Below are 17,188 nucleotides of genomic sequence, written 5' to 3' on the forward strand. Positions count from 1 at the left end.
GGAACACTGTATGAGAATTATTTTAGTTTCATTCTGATTCTCATCTCAAATCCTCAAACACATGCATAATTCTTGACAATTTGATAAACACATCCCATATAACAGATTTGGCCAAAATTCTTCTATAGATCTGCACGTGTTCTCAGCAATAGTGGCTAACTGAAGCTAAAACATTCCATGCAAACAAGCACCGGCCAACTTTGAAGATCTTTAGGAAATAAAAGTGAAATTGATTATAATTCTGCATTTGAAAACCATTTATGACATATTTCTCTTCCAGCTGAATCAATTTGACCAGTGCCTAATTCATTAGGGTTCAGAGTCTACCACAAATCCATAGATTTAATTTGTTGCCTTACAACAAATATTATCAGCAATTCTTATCAGATTTCATCATACAAAATCCTTCCTACTATTGTAGCAACCTTATCAAATTCATCAAAGCTTTTACTTAATCCATTGAACTAATAGCAGTGGTGAACAGATATACAACCTAAATGGATTGCATTCAATTGCACAAGCCTTTACTCATACAATATCAAGATAACTAAGTAACTAAAAGGAGACAAAATTCAGAAAGAATTGATGTGGGGACAACTCATAATTTGTATTCATTTTCTTTGAAAATTGTATACATTTGCAGTAACTCAGAATGACCTTAGGAAGAAACACAAAGATCATCCTATATTAATGCATTCTCAGGAACTAATAGAGATGATACATCATAAAACTTTCTCAAACATTGGACCAAAAATAAACTAAGTATACCACCTAGAGCATTAGAAATCAGACCATTCTCTAGCCCTGGAATCTCACTTATATAATGTGAGATGCAACAAGCTGCAGGCTAAGAGAAAATGATAGGTGTCCTTTACAAGAGATAATTACATACACCTATCATAAAATGACAAAAATGTGGGTAACAGAAGATGTCTAGATCAAACATTCCTTTTGGTGGGTCCACTTCTATCACATCCTCTATTGTTGTTGATTTGGCTGCTATTCTGATCCCTCTTTGTATGCAACTGCCAAGCTAACCAACGATGAAGTTTGTTCTGATGATTGCAAGTTGGTCTCCACCTGTGGGTTTTCACCATCTTTATCTTGTACGGTGGGAATAACTTCTACTTTTCCCTCTTCTTTGGTTGTATCAGTGTCCTGTGGGCCTGGGTTTGTAACTGAAAGTGACTGAGCATTCTTGTCTTCTTCTCCTTGTTGGCCTTGTGTAGTGATGGTATCAATGATTTGGATCTCATCACCCTGCACCTCATCACTGTCAGTTTCTACTTCCTCAAACTGTTCATCAGGAGCTATTTCTGCCATCCACTTGTCAAACAATGTGTCATCTGGCCAATTGAATTGCAAAATATCACTTTGCCTCTTGAGCACATACTCAGCCTCATTATCAATAGTAACAAAATTTTGTTTCAAAGAATCAAAGAATATTTGGGCTTTTACTATTTCTTCAATTGTTGTGGCCCACCATGCATGCCCTGTTTCATTGATAACTTGATTCATTCTTAAACAAAATAAATCATCGAGCTCCTTAGCTCATTCATCTTTGCTTTTCAAATTATTCTTCTTATCTAGGGCACAAGGAAACAAACTAAACTTTTGGCTTTTGTACTTATCTAAGTAGCCAACTATTATTCTTTGCAAATGAATTCTCTTATTGTCAAAGTCAGTAAGATTAGAAACAATATCAAAAGTTTTCTCAATTAGACCACAAGGTTTTTTTATAATAGAATAACATAAAAATGTCATCTCCTTCCTCCTTCTTACCCACTTATTCACAATGGGTTTCAGAGCCTCATCACTTGCTTTCATTTTATCCCAGATACTGATCACCCTAGCCAACTGATCATAAACTAGTGGCCATTCAACTTTATCCCCCAAATATGTAAGAGCCTTTCTTAATTTTTCCTCATATTTCACATTCAACTCCACATGTAAGGCCCACAGTTTATTCTTTTCTTCTTCAAAGTCCTCAGCAGTGTAATACTCTGGCCTTTGGGGTGTATCTGGTACTTCTATGAGGGGGGTGGATTTAAAAGGTTCAATTAGGGGGCGAGGGTATGTTATTCTTGGTCTTGTGGACCTCCCCATTAGCTTGTTCTCAAGCTCAATTCTCCTCTTTACTTCTTTATTGTAGGCATCCACAACCACCTCATACTTGCTCTGCAACTCAGTCATTTCTTTTTCCTCCCTCTCTGCAGTAGCCAAGGCAAATTGAGAGTAATCTGCATTCATGTGGGTTGCCTGTACATGTGAGGTATCAGCAACTCTCCTCACAATGATATTCCCTGTTAGTCCTGAATCATTAGACTGTGATGGAACAGCCCTGGATCCTCTTCTTAATGACCACATGACAAGAGCAGCTTGGTCATTACTGAATGCAGTTCCCAAGAACTCCTTTTTATTTGGATCTTGCAATCCCAAATTATTTGACACAAAATTGAAATCAAAGCATCAGCGATGTCCCTATTGGGCAATAATAAAATATTTGCAGCCTTTACCATCTGTCTCCCTTCTTCAGGGGTTATATTTTGGAACTCTTAAATCATTTGTTCCTTTATTTGATTTTGAATGGAGGCTTCATCTATTTCTGGATGCTCTGTTTTCATATTCTTACATTTTTCCTCAAAATTGCTCATGTTTGCCCTCCAAGCAAACTGATGGAAAGCCCTAGACTTTACAAAACTGTCATCAGACAAAAATTGCTGACTGGCTTGTTCCAAAACAGGATCCAATTCCCTTCCCCTGAAATTTGCTACAGTCAACTCAAAACTTGGCATAGGAGGCTCCTGGGGGTTACCTTTATCAATCTCTGCTTGGGTAACAAAAACTCCCCCTTGTGATCCAATTTGTTCAATTTGCTCATCAATGAGCTGCTCCTCCTCAATTCTCATGGGGGTTTGTGAAGGTGAGTAACTCTCATCATGTGGTTCCTCTTCCCTTATTATCCGTCTCCTCTTAGGAGAAGGTTCAAGAGGCCTTTCTTCAAAAACAACACTAGTAGATTCAACTATCTGTTTTCCTTTATCCACAATGGGCCTTTGACCCTGAATGACAGTATATCCTGACCTCCTTTGAACAACTAGTGGGCCTGCCCCCACATTAGGAGTGAAGCCCAATCTCTTCATTATTTCTCTGGCCTTATCTGAAAAAGAATCAATGAAATATTGCTTTTTCTCATTCATCACCTCCATTATTTCAGGGAATGTATTCATAAGCTTATTAATTCTATCTGCAGTAGTTACAACATTACTTAGAGGGTTGTAATCTTTGTCAAAACAATTAATGAAACTCAAAACTTTTGAATAGAGTCTCCATTTTTCTTTCTTTGTTTCTTGCTCCTGCAGAGAGTACTCATTCCTTATTACATCTTTAGGGAAATAAAATTCATGCTTAACTGGACGAAGTTTGATCCTATGCCTAAGAGCCAAATGAAAGAAACCTTCTGCATCACAAAAACGAGGGTGAGATGCTTCCATCTTATACTGATCCAAAAATTTGTAAAGGGAAACCCATCCTTCCTTGGTTATCACAAATTGGTGGGCTACTGTGCAAGTGGGAAAAATTGATCCTGTTCCCCTTTTGTGCAAAAAGGCTTCTTCTACTCCTCCCAACTGCCACAAGAATTCAGCTACTCCTACCTTTAAGGGCACCTGGTAAGGTAGTACATGAGTTGTTCCCTTGAATCCATAAATTCTGATAACAGTTGAAACTGAATATGGGATGATATCTCCCCAATTATGTGAAACCTTCAGATTATGAGGTTTATCCGTAGGCCTAACAAGGTGCATTAGTGCCTTAGGGATCCTGGGATTGTCTCTTAATACGAGGCACCTCAGTTTGGAGGCGAAGTACCTATCAAATCTAACAAAACTAGCATTTTCTGCTTCCCCAGTCATATTTGCACTCCACAATTGAACTGGCAGTGCTTCCCCCTCTTGTTCTTTGTTCAAAACCATTTCTTTACCAAAGTATGTAGCCCCCTTAAACAGAAACATGTGCATCAACAGGGAGTATTGGCCCCAAACCTTCTCCACCTTGGCTTTAGCAATCCCAACCAATCCACTGTGAATCTCATCAGCCAGGTAAGAAGCAAAATCAAAAATTATTTCCACACCGAAAGAGGAGATTTGAGTGATCATATACATGAAACTCACAAGGATAAAGTCTTCTTCACCCTCTCTAGAAACTCGGCATAGGGTACTGTATATCTCTACTGCCCTGGCATTGAAGCATGTTTTCTTGAAAGGTTCTTTAGAGGATGATGTTATTGCTAGTAGGGTTCCAATTCTGCCAATGTGGGCCTTTAGTGCACCTTGTCTAACTATGTCCATCTTAGACATATATTCTTTTTCTAAATCTGTCAAATTAATGGGCACATGATATCTAGTGAGAGGTCCCAAACGAAAAACTTCCCTAATCTCTTCTAGACTAATGGTGATCAGAATTTCACCATAACTCTTCTCACTACCCTATGGCTTGATTATAACTCTTCGCCACGGCCTCAAGGAGATCATAATCCATAAACACACTGGGAACAACTAGCTTTCCCAGGTCGAAATTCCATAAATTGGCATGTGGGGCAAATAGTTTCCTTTCTGCAAACCATTTCTTGAACAAATTTAAACCAGTTTGTGAGGTTTGAGCATCCTAGACCCAATTACCCTTATCATACAATCCATCTGCTATCCTCAACCTAGGGTTTAACGAGGTCAACTTTTTAACTTGCACTGTCTCTACAGTAGACTTAGGAAGCAACTCAAGCAAATCATCATGTACATTTCTATCCAAATAATTTACTTGACCTGAAAACTCCTTCTTCGGAGGCATCTTTGATTATGCTTTACAAAACTGAGATACTTACAGAGATTACAATAGGATTACTTGAATTCTGTCCTCGTTTTCCTCTGTATTTCTACAATTTTTTCGCGAACAAACTGCTTCACAATCTTGCCAAACTTCAGCACGATCTTCTTCAGTAATTGCTTCTGCTCAAGAAAGGCTCGAAATTTTTGTTCGCATAAGGTGAAACTGATAAAGTCTTCTGTATTATACTCTGTTTTTCCTCACATGTGAAGCTTTCATGTCTAATTAATACACAGAGTGGCACCACCTTCTGCATTCAAATCTGTGCCGTTGATCTTTAAAAATCCTACGATCATGGGATATGGAGAAAGACAACTTGGCGTTCCACTTGACAAGTTGGCCAGTCAATCCAATGAAAACTGCCCACGTACACAGCTCCGTCCTTGATGGCACTTCCGTCTGGACCCACTGGCGATTGAGGACACGTGTCAACAAGTCGCTACTTCGCTATACATAAAGAATGAGCACCTTGCCATAGTGAAGCAATGATAGCCATTGATTCGATCTTGATCTTGTGGATGATACATTACTGCATTGCTTAGAAGAATAGTGGTGGGCCCTCATTCGCTACCTCGCTATACATATCCTCCGAGCAACTCTTCATGGCGAGATAGCGACGGCCGTTGATCTGAGATCAAATCAAAGGGTAAAGAGACTGAACAAAGTACCTTGAAGAAGTGGTGGGTCCCATACTCGCTATGTCGCACAGACTAAACATCGCTCAACTTTCATAGCGAGATGGCAAGGATCGTCGATTTAAGCTGATCTGACGAACGAGATCTCTTATATGGTTTATGAATGGGGCGTGGGTTCGGGGCACTGATAACGTAGGAAATTTTTGCATTGCTGGCACCCAACAAGACCTTACTTTTAATCCTAGTCACCCTTCCACATTGCTTGAGGTCCCACCGGTTGTTCTTTTCACGGCGCCTCGCTATTTCGCTAATGGCGAGATGTCAAATTTTTTCGATAACGAGGTAGCGAGCTCCGATGACTTTAATAAAACTCGGCATTGGAAGAATAAAAACCCATCAAATCACCATCGCCCCTACTAACTGCTTCTGACAATAGCAGTTATTACTCGTCATGCCACCTAGATAGACTACGGTTACCGAGAAACTTGGAGGCCACCGTGTCTTTGATTTCACGACACCTCACTACTTCGCTAATGGCAAGATGCTTAGTTTTTCCGATAGCGAGGTAGCAAGGCATCGGAAAGACCTTTATTTCGACGCCGACTTCTAGCTACTTCTACTGGGTCCCTTTTCCTGTTTTGACGATACTTACAAGGTGCACGTGACTGAAAAGTTGACCAGAAAACAAATCCCCGACCGCCATACCTTCATTTTACGGTCCCGTTTTATAAACTTTTTGGCACTCGCTACCTCGCTATGTATAAAAAGTGCTCATCTTTTTATAGCGAGGTAGTGACAACGGTAGATCTATTCAAATCGGACAGTAAGGAACCTGAGAGGAAAGGTTACTTGAGGGCGCGGGAAAATTTTAAAAGAAAATAGAATATTCGCCCAATTTTTAAAAAAGGGTTTTGCGCCCGAAAATTACAAAAGGAATAAGACAAAGGGTTTTAACGAATTTTTTCAAAGGTTAACAAATCTGGATGACCAAAGACCATAAACCCTATTCACCATTAATGGATACAATTTGAATTTTTATACCTGGACAAAGGAATTTTATCATGCGAAAATTCAGACGAACATAATCAGTGAAGATTAAATTACACCAACATGGTGAATGGCTGTAAGATGTTGTTCCTCAAATGTATCCTCTCACTAGTCAAGTGCTCTATATCAAATGAAATTTTGTCAAAGCATCTATTTTTCTCGACCTCAAATTTGTCGAATGCCATAACAAGAAAGTTGCAATAGAAGGAAAAGAAGATTACAGGTAGTGGTGAGAAATTGCAATGACCCAATTTTTGCTCGATGAATGTGATCTTTCATAGCCCAAAGTATAGGATATTGCTAGCAGGCATGCATATATTTTTAGGACCAAATCCACCTATAGAGCTCGGAAGGTGGCTCAATTCTTCAGGGTCAGAATTCACTGAAAATCAGGTAAGGAAAATTCTTTTTTTTACGACTCTCCCAAATAATCAATTATGGCCATTATGTTTGGAAGGATTGTGGGTACAAAGGGGACTTTGTGGCACAGGAGAAATGTCAGATTGAGGACGTCTGTTACCTTTGGCAGGCTGAAAGAAGAGCATAAATTGCTTAGTTTAAAACCCAACACCACTTAAAGTGACATCAAAAAGGCATATTGGCAGCTTACTTTGCAGATGCTGAAATGTCTCGTTTAATATTATCTGTAATTCTTGGAAGTAAACTAGGGGATTAGATTTTCTTTGATGAATATTTTCACAATTTGAAAGAGAAACTAATTTATAATTTATATTCAGAAGATTGTTGCTGAAATGATTGTATTATCTGAAACACCAATCTAATATATAAATATATATATATATATATATAAAATTGATTTCCTAATAAACTGATTTCACAATGAACTACTGAATATTACATAAATTTTGAAAGATTTTGTCAATTATAAAGAACTATAACTAATTTGTTAAAATTTGAAGGGAAAAGTTGACGAGAATTCTGCTATTTTTTTCATTTATGATTCCAGGTTTTCTTTGACATTAGCTGAAAAAAGTGAAACTGAATAAATATTATAGTTAATTTGTTGGAATTTGAAGGGAAAAGTTGATGAGAATTCTGTTATTTTTTCATTTATCGTTCCAGGTTTTCTTTGACATTAGCTGAAAATGAAAAATCTGGTTAAAATTATGTTCTTATTGAATATTAACTCAGATTTTTAAAAACCTTTAATATTTCTGGCCTATATTAGGAGTCGATCCTCAATTATTTTTTCAAAACATTAATGGAGAATGTGTGTTTTTTGGCCCATAGGATCTTGTCAAAGCTTTCTGAGATTTTTGTTTTGTTTTCTACCTCTCTTTTCAATTTTGTTTTGAAAACAAATCTATTCGGTCATTCAAAGCTCTCCTAAGCTATGCCCTTAGGTTTTGTTTGATTGCTAGTGGAATGACTTATATAAACATTTGGTCTTTCACATGGTGATCCTCCATGTTTTCAATTCCATCCTGATGTCACTAAGGGAGACAACTGTAGTGTGAGGTTTCACAAGATCAATGAGGGCAATCAGGTACTTAATATCAAAGTTCATAATGAATCTGTCAAATTTTTGTTCTGACCCACTTGCTTGATGGACTGCTATAATTTATATCCTACTATGGAATTTGCTCATTCTTTTGCCTTTTCTTTCTATTTTTCTGATAATGGTGCAGACCGTAATGTCTACTCTGGCTGAGGCAACTGAGGAAGAGGACTATTATGTTGATGAGAAGTACACAGGTTTTGACCAATGGGAAGGATGGATGGGATTTGAAGGTGGTATGCCAAACTGAAATTACTCAATCATATCAGCTATTATGCCTAATTACAAGCAATTTTATAATGGCAGCCTCCATTAATCGTCTTGCAAGACTTCAGTCTAATTTGTCAACTCTGTAATAGCTTGTAATTTGAGCAACTGCTTTGCTGTCTTTCATTCTTCTCATTTTCATCTTCCTCTGAAGAAATATTGTCTCCAGAATGTACATACCACTATCAAACTGAACTTGGAACCATTGTTTCTATGTCTTCCCCAATTATGGTTGTTAAATAACAGTCTGTACATAGGCCTTGTATATTTTCAATTTCTCAATCTTGAAGCACTTGTTGTACAGTGAAGATAACATGCATCATTGCATGCAGACATTCATCATCAAAAATCAGAGAAGTTCTTCAATTCAAGGAACTGTGGGTTTTGATCTTCAACGAAGAGCTGCAATTATTCTCTGTATTTTCATGGCTTGTCATTATCAATTACAAAAACACTATTAATGTCAACAAGCTGACATTCTTGTGCCCTAAAATTCTGGTATTTGTAAGCAAGTGTATTTGTTTCAAAGCTTAATCTGTGCAAAGCTCTCATGTTGCATCCTAGGATATTGAGTTGTTAAGTTGAAAATTTGAAACCTAAAATTGATATTCTAATACTATCTAGGCTTCAAGATGAGCTGCTTTTATATGTAACAAAGGCAGGTTCCAGCTTAATTTTTACCAATACCATAGAGGCGCTGATATAAAAAATTGAATCTACATGAAACCTAGGTATTTTGGAGGGATCAAATGCATTTGCACATGCCCTGATGGTTGTGAATAGTAGTGGACTGGATACTTGATGCCTTCCAAAGGTTTTATGACAGAATTTTTCTTATTGATTGCGAACATTATATTGTGTATGCATTAAGTAGTAAGGGCTGTTTAATGGTTTGAGATTTTTGTTTGTGAGTTTCTTTCGGTTTCCTCAATTTCTGTTGCTGTGTGAGTGTTATTCTTGTTCTTAGTACAATCTTAAGAATTCTTGATAATGCCATAAATTCCTATTACTTTGGTTAAGACTGTGCTTTAGTAAGATTCAGTTTAACTGTATGTAAATTTCTTAGTGGACGTGTTATACTTTTGAGTCTTTATCATAATTTTGCCTGGCAATGACCAAAGTTTCATTTAATTTGCAGCCAGGAATATGCTTTTAGGTAAGAGCCTCCTCTTCAGTCCCATTGTATGCACCTTCAGAGTTAATTTGAGATGAATCTGGTGTTTTACCATGATGTGAGAGAGCAGCAGGAAATGCATTTGTGGAATAAGTTTAGGTTTTAAAACACATATATGTCAGATTTTTTTTCCATCAACTTAGCTAAACAGAAAACGTTTTACCCAATTGTGAAATATTCACAATAATCCATTTCCAAAAATAGAATATCCATCTTTATATTCAATAATTCAAACAATAATTTTTGATGTTCTCTTGCGTGTTTTTTTACCTTTTCTTCTCCTTTGGCATGCAGGGGAGGAGATATTTTCAAGGTTGTACGGGGACTGGGTACCTGGGTACTTAGGGTACGAGAATAGGTACGGGTATGGCTATTTTTCAAAATAGTGGACAGGGGTACTTTGGCACATCAATTTTATATTTATATTTATAGTGGACGGGGGTACTTGGGTACATCAATTTTTTATATTTATACTTATAGTGGACGGGGGTACTTGGGTACATCAATTTTATATTTATTGAAAATCTAAAAATACGAGTCATAATAATGGTTTTTCAAAACAACAACAATGATAAAGTTTGCAGATGTAATATATTGTTTTCAGTTTTAGATTTGCAATATGTCTGTAACCATAATATAGTTTAAATGTTTAGCTGCATAATAAAGAAGGCGGACTTTCAAAATGAACAAGAAAATCATAAATCATATAACAATGACATATTGCAAATGATAAACTTCTGACTTGAACAGTGATAAAGTTTATTGTTAATCAGTATCGTATCAAAGTTTCAAACTGATTACGTACTGAATTAAGTTGATAAACAAGAAGCTGATATCCAAACAAAAATCAGAAATTTTAATCAAGGTCCTTGGCTATGATGTTCTCCATTGAGTACCCGGTACCTGAGTATGTGTCCTAGGGGTGTGGGTACGCATATCCATGCAACCTTGGATATTATCATACACAAGTTACCTAAGTTTTATTCTAGTTTACTGCAAGCTACATTATCATTCTTTTTGAAAAATTCTGAAAACTTAGAGCTAAACAGAGAAAAATATTATACAATTCTGAAGTATACAAAACAATCCATTTAGAAACACAGTATTTCCAAATTATCTCCAAACAATTACGTGCTATCCAGATTTCAAAAACCTCTTGAATTTTTTCTGTCTTTCTTCAATATGAGTCAGACAGGCCTATTCATCTCACCAATACTTGAAGCATCAAAATTTAAAAGAAAGGTTCAACATAGACTATGAACTTCTCATTGCTTGCCTTTACTGCAGATACAGGCAATGACAGAAATGACTTTCATCCACACACCCTGCAAATTTCTCAATGATCCTGCACTTATATTCCCCATGATGTTCTTCTCATATCTGATATGGTACCAACATCCTTCAACCTTAAAACATTGACAATAATTTAGGAAATGCAATCCACAGGTGTAAAACCAGACTCTTTTCCAGCCTTCTGCTAGCGTATGCTCAAATATTCAGGCCTCGAATGGGAGTCTTAGAACAGGTTGTGTTTTTCCATCAGAGGACAATTGAAAAAGGGTTCGTCATGTGTTATAGTTGCAATTCTCCAGGTAGATATGTATGCAGAATGCAGAAGCAGGCATGGTGCACATGAATTGTTAGTAAAAATGTCAGAGAGGTTATTTAACAATAAAAAAAGTACATCAAGTTACAAGGGATGCAATGATCAATCATGTGAATGAGAAAAACATTGATGTATCATGTGATATATACTCTGTTTTTAATGTTTACAAGAATCATGCAGCTGAAGCTCTTCTCCTAAGTTACCAGATTCGCTCCTGGAAGATGAAATCCGAAAGTCGGTTCACTGCAGAGTCGGAATTGGTTCAAATTTGCTCAAAATTCTGCCAGTAAGATAATTTTGCTCGAAATTATCTCAGAAGAACCCTGTAAGAATTGTGGACTAATTTGGAAGACTTTTGGTTTGCACAGAAGCACCCAAAACGAATTTGGGGCGAATTGACTAAAAATGTCATTTAAAAAAAACTTTTGCATAAAGATTGTTTGTCTTCTTAGGTCTCTTTGACCCTCCAACCCTAAAAGTGACTACTAAAAAGACCAAAAGTGTTGTTTTCTATGTCATTTGTTCATTTGTGAATGAAAAGAAAAACTTCTGGCCTTCATTTGTGTATGAACTTATTTGCTGCTGCACATGTATAGAAACACACATAAAAAAACCTTGTCCAGACAAACCCAAAACAAATTTGAACCCAACCCCAAAATAATATGGACAAATTCCAAACCCAAATCTCGAACCCACATCCATACTGGAATCTGAACCGGCAACTTACCTCTTCTCTTATGTATTTAATATTTATTAAAACTTGTTACTATTATGTCTTCCGAATAGAGAAATAACCCTGTTTCTTTGTAGGCATAATCCTAATTAAGAGATGATCAAATGGCTTTTTATTTTGGTATAAATATCACCATCAACATGTTCAAGTTTCAAATAATCAAACATCCACTATATGTCGCACTATTGGCTAAACCATTGCACCTATTCAGTGCAATCGCTAGTCTAAAGGCATTTACAGTGTTTATGCTGATTTTTCTTTCCATTACAATTTCTTTAAGTTAATAGCCACAGTATCTATTTTTGGACATTATTCATTATTGCTGTACTAGTGTGCAGATTTTACCATGGTATTACTTTATAATTCTTTTATGGACATAATCTTGGTCTGTTTATTTGTTGTCAACTTGAATGAATGTGCAGCCATTCTCTATTGTTTTTGAATAATAATTGTTCTTGAGCCATGTGATGGATTCCTTCTACCCATATATCATATAAATAAACAAGTTTAAATTCTGCTTGTACTGATTGAATGCTGATCACTTTTCCAATATTACTTAGTCACTGAAAATGATAGTGAAGAATTTGTGCAACAAATTGATGTAATCTGGCTCAGTAAGATGTACAAGTATATTGAATTGTGAAACTTGATATTCCTTTTGCTTGCTAAATTGAAGTTCCATATTTAAATATTTGTGTTGTATCAGGTTTTTGTGGACGAGCTTATTCTCCATCCAGATTTGGGTAAAGCCTTTCTAAGTGTGGATATGAAATCCATTTGCTTATCTTCAAGATTTGAAACTCCATCCGTATGTGAGAAACATGTTGAATATTCACTAGAGGCAATGTTTGTTCATTGTCTTCTTTCAATGCCTGAAGACAGACTATTGGACACTTTCGTCAATAAAATCTTTGATCCCAATATGGGGAACACAAGGAGTACCAGGATTAGTCTTCCCGCGGCTGTTCTTTTGCTTGATTCTTTGGTTTTGATCAAAGCTCCAAAAATTTTCCAAGCACATGTTTTAGTTTTGGTTTCTGAAGCCATTGCTGTTGATTCCATACCTACTTATGGTGAGTTGCCAAAGGGGTTGTCACTGAGTCAGCTTCTATCAGTATTTGAGTCTTCTGTTAAGCTTTACAGAAAGTATTCGTCCCTTACAGATACTGTTGATGATTGTGATTGTCTGGAGACTCCTGTATTAGAATCTTGTCTGATAAAGCACATGAATTTGCAAGCTGAGCTTGATGTAAGTTCTGCTTCTTTGTTAAATCTAATGTGGAATGAAAAGGATTGTATTCAGCAGTATACGCACTTCAGTTCTCATCAAAGTTCAAGTTCTACTAGAACCTGTGGAATGAATTCATCCAATTTATTGAGTTTGCTATGCATGTACATCAAGGACCATGAAGCATCCCTGGATAACTTATCGAGGAAAGAAATCAGTGGTATCTTGCATTGCACAGTAACAAAAGCTTTATCTAGAGTAGGCAAAAGTGATATACCATCCTCTGCACATGCTAATAATCATCCAGGTACTTATTTGCTTGCTGCTATTCTGCAATTGATGAGTTCTTCTTTGTCAAGAATTCTGTGCATAACAAAGAGAAAGGGAGATTCTGGTCATTCAACACCATTTGATCAGACTTTACTTGAAACACATCATTGCGCTATTGATATACTAATGGATTATATTGTGAACTGCCAGTACACGACACCAACTGGTATTGCATTGAGGGAGATAATGACTAAAATGCTTGTGACAAATAATCATTCAGTGGGACCTGCAGTAACTTATTTTTTAGGTGAACTATATGTAAAGTGTCAAATGGGTTCAGAGTTGTTATGTAAGGCGCATGTGATTTTTCTGAAGTCACTAATGAGCCTCTTTGTTTTGGAGCATGGTGGAGTTGATTGCCTAAGGGCATTGATGGAATCTTCAGAATTATCAGTGGATTCTTCTGATTCAACTTCTCAAATAGTTTTAAACCAGGTAATGGTGAAAACTTAATTAATGAACAATGCTGTCTTTGTAATTGCATGGTATTTAACTGAATATTCATTTGCAGGGTCAGAAATTGGTAGAGAAAGAAAGGCCCTTGAGGATTGAACCACGGTTGGTACCTGTGCTAACAAATTTCCTTAAAAAGAGGCAACGACATTTATCATGTTATCATGTTCATGATCTAGGGTATGCCTCCACTCGCTCCAAGAAAACATCCAAAATTATATTAAAATTTAAATTGCCATTTCAATGAAAGTAATATTTTTCCTTTGAGCTCTTTTAAATATTTTCATGCCCTTAAATGCTGTATTGTTCTCTTTGATTTATTGATTTCTTGTCCATCTCTCTCAAATTCTTGGGTACAACTGCCTTGACAGAGTTAGTAAGGAAAAGACGGTTGGTCGGCTAGAGAAGGTGGATATATCAGAGGGCATCATAAAATTAGGAAATGTTAATGGTTTCAATGCATTTACTGAAAGTATGATAAAGATTGAAGGTCAGATCATAGATGATCCCAGCGACCTTAGCGATTTCATTGTATGCAAGGAGAGTAAGGATTATTCAGCATGGCTACGGAAGCGGCGCAAGATTAGGCAGAAGAAATATCATAGACAATTTTTTCAAAGAATGAAAGAACGAAAAAAACTACTACTACTGATATCAGGAGACAAGTAGGTGCAACACTTACACTCAAAGGAGGTGCAAAGGATATGCTAATAGGCATTTGATTGAAAAGCATAACCGAAGCTTTACACAATAAAAGTAAGTGTATAAAAGTGTAGGTTTGTAAACATGTATTATAGTAGAAATGAGTTTTGTACATGGTAACATCCATTTTGGATGAATTAAAGTTACAGTAGTGTCCTTTTGTGTTTTTTGTAAGTTACAATAACGTCCTCAAAAAACGTAGCATTCAAATGTATGGAAACACATAAAAAGTGTAGGATTTGTGACTCAAAGTCTTCTATTTTTTTTGGATCTGGATTGTCTGCTAAAAAGATAAAATACAAAACTATATGTATCTATCAATTATAACATTACAAATGGTGCTTGGGAGGCCTAGAGAGCGTGCAAGATAGCTATTCTCCTGAACAGCAGGTGGGCAAGGAGCTGGCAGAGTGATGGACGACGAGAATGTTGGCTATCGTCTTGCATGCCTTACTGTTTCTTCATTTCTCACTCATTTTCCCTTGTTCATAGAAAATACACGTTAAACATTTTTAGAGTACTGATTTATCATGGGATGTCATGCAATGTGAAAGGATGACTTATTGACAAATCAGTTAACTTCTCTTTTAGTGTTCACTGCCAGATGCTTATCTATTGATTAGATTCCTTATGGAAATGCTATTGTTTATGCTATGACTGTATGAAATGGTTGAACTTATTCAGGTTTCTATTTTTATATCGTGACTGCATTTTACACAATTCAATGCATTGAATGGTATGCTCATTCAGACTTTACTGTCTTTTTATGTTCTGGATTCTTGGAGACCCAGGGAATTGCACTCAAAATCGCAAAAACTTCATTGTATTATAATGCAGAAGTGTTGTCGCATTCAATATTCCATAAAAACCCATGTAATTTTAGTGTGCTGAGTTTTGTTTTTCTATTACAGGTCAGTGATTGTAAATTCAGTAGATTCGCTGTTTCATAATCTAAATATGATCAGGGAGTGTCTTCCAAGAAAGAGGAAATCAGAGTAGCTATGAAGGTTACCTTAAAGCTAAGGAGTTATAATGTAAAAAAAATAAAATCAACCTGACCTAAATATAGGACCTTTTATTTTTTGCGGGGATGTTCTAACACTGAGCTGTTTGTGCTGTTTGTGTTCTTGATGATCAATCATTATGCTGTTCGTGCTCTTGATGATAAATCATTTTTCAGATCAGACGAGGTCCTCATTTTCCAACTCAGCTGAAATAAATTATCATTATCTAGTAACTTATAACCTTCCCTAACTTGTACATTTGAACATTTTCCAACAGTGATCAAATAAATTGTGATTGTTAAATAACATAAAGTTTTCCCAAGTGTAAATTTGGTCATAATTTATTTTAAAGTAATCAGGAAATTCTGCTACACCCAATTTATTGTGCTTCATAATTTGTCATTTATAATTTGAATGGGTTCATTTTGTTTTCTGCATAGGGTGAGGTAACAATGCAACTTCCTGTGCCCTATCCATAATGTCAGGAGACCATTTGTTACGAGAACATTGGTACTGTTCATCCAAGGCCGAAAAGAAGATCTTCTAGTCTGAACAAATGCAAAAAACAAACCTACATTATTGAAATCCCATCAGAAGATGAGGCAGATTCACCATGTGTACATTTACAAAATGTAGGAACAGAGTTATGCAAATGGTTGACTCTCATGAGTTTTGATTTTGGAAAGAGTAGATTTTTCTGATTTATAAGAAATTATCATTCTGCCCATTCGAGAATAAATTTTGGTGACAGGATTCTTCTTCAATTCAGCCTCTGTTTCTGAATTTGGAGTATTGGCTGCATTGGCGGGCTCTGGTCTGTGAATTTGTAGTATTTTTTATGATTGCAGCAGTGGAACTTTTTGCGTTTAAGTACAGAAGGGTGTGTAGGTGTTGGGGTGATGGGAAGGAGACGAATGTGTATGATGATGATCTTTGGAGGCTTTGTTTCAGTACAATTAAGCAAACACTGGATATCTGAATGTTATTGACTACGATGAAAGAAACTGAATGTTTAAGAAGAAATGTCCTAAGTTTCCTTTGTGTACATCAGTTCTTAAATCAGGTTTGTTTTGTACTTATGAGCCCATCAAGCTGCAATAATGGGTAATGGTATATTTCTGTAAACAATTTCTACATTTTCAGCTTCAAGTCAATTTGATTCTCAATTCTCAATGCCCAACTCTTTGGGAAGGATTCTATCTGTTGAGACCATTTGGTGATCACTCCATCAATGCTAGTCTCTACTTTGGCACCAACCACTTTTCTCTTCTTTAGGTGGGGAAGTCATTAGTGACATTGATGTGGAGAGTAATCACTAATCTGAAAAGAATTGGCTGGGTAAAAATTCTGTACCCAAGTGTTATATTTGCCTCTTTTCTTTAGGTGGGGAAGCCATTAGTTACATTGATGTGGAGAGCAATCACTAATCTGAAAAGAATTGGCTGGGTGAAAAAACCTGCACCCAAGTGTTATATTTGCCTCTTTTCTTTAGGTGGGGAAGTCATAAGTTACATTGATGTGGAGAGTAATCACTAATAAAAAAAAACTGCACCCAGTGTTATATTTGCATCTTCCAGATGGATTTACTTTAGGAAATGATAGACTGCAT

At 36.4% G+C, this 17,188-nt stretch overlaps 1 protein-coding gene across 1 annotated transcript in view; it reads left to right on the forward strand.

The window, feature by feature from the left end:
• The window catches only part of LOC149530754 (2-isopropylmalate synthase), a 39,319-nt gene extending 24,224 nt beyond the window's left edge, over positions 1–15,095 (forward strand). The window contains exons 3-5 of the mRNA XM_089810235.1: positions 12,569–13,855; positions 13,932–14,053; positions 14,245–15,095. Of these exons, the coding sequence (XP_089666361.1) occupies positions 12,569–13,855; positions 13,932–14,053; positions 14,245–14,542 (1,707 nt within the window). The 3' untranslated portion in view covers positions 14,543–15,095. The remainder of the gene's footprint in view (positions 1–12,568; positions 13,856–13,931; positions 14,054–14,244) is intronic.
• The last annotated feature ends 2,093 nt before the right edge of the window (positions 15,096–17,188 follow it).

Source organism: Cupressus sempervirens, chromosome 11, assembly GCF_028749045.1.
Source record: "Cupressus sempervirens isolate cs-2001-9-10 chromosome 11, ASM2874904v1, whole genome shotgun sequence".
NCBI lineage: Eukaryota > Viridiplantae > Streptophyta > Pinopsida > Cupressales > Cupressaceae > Cupressus > Cupressus sempervirens.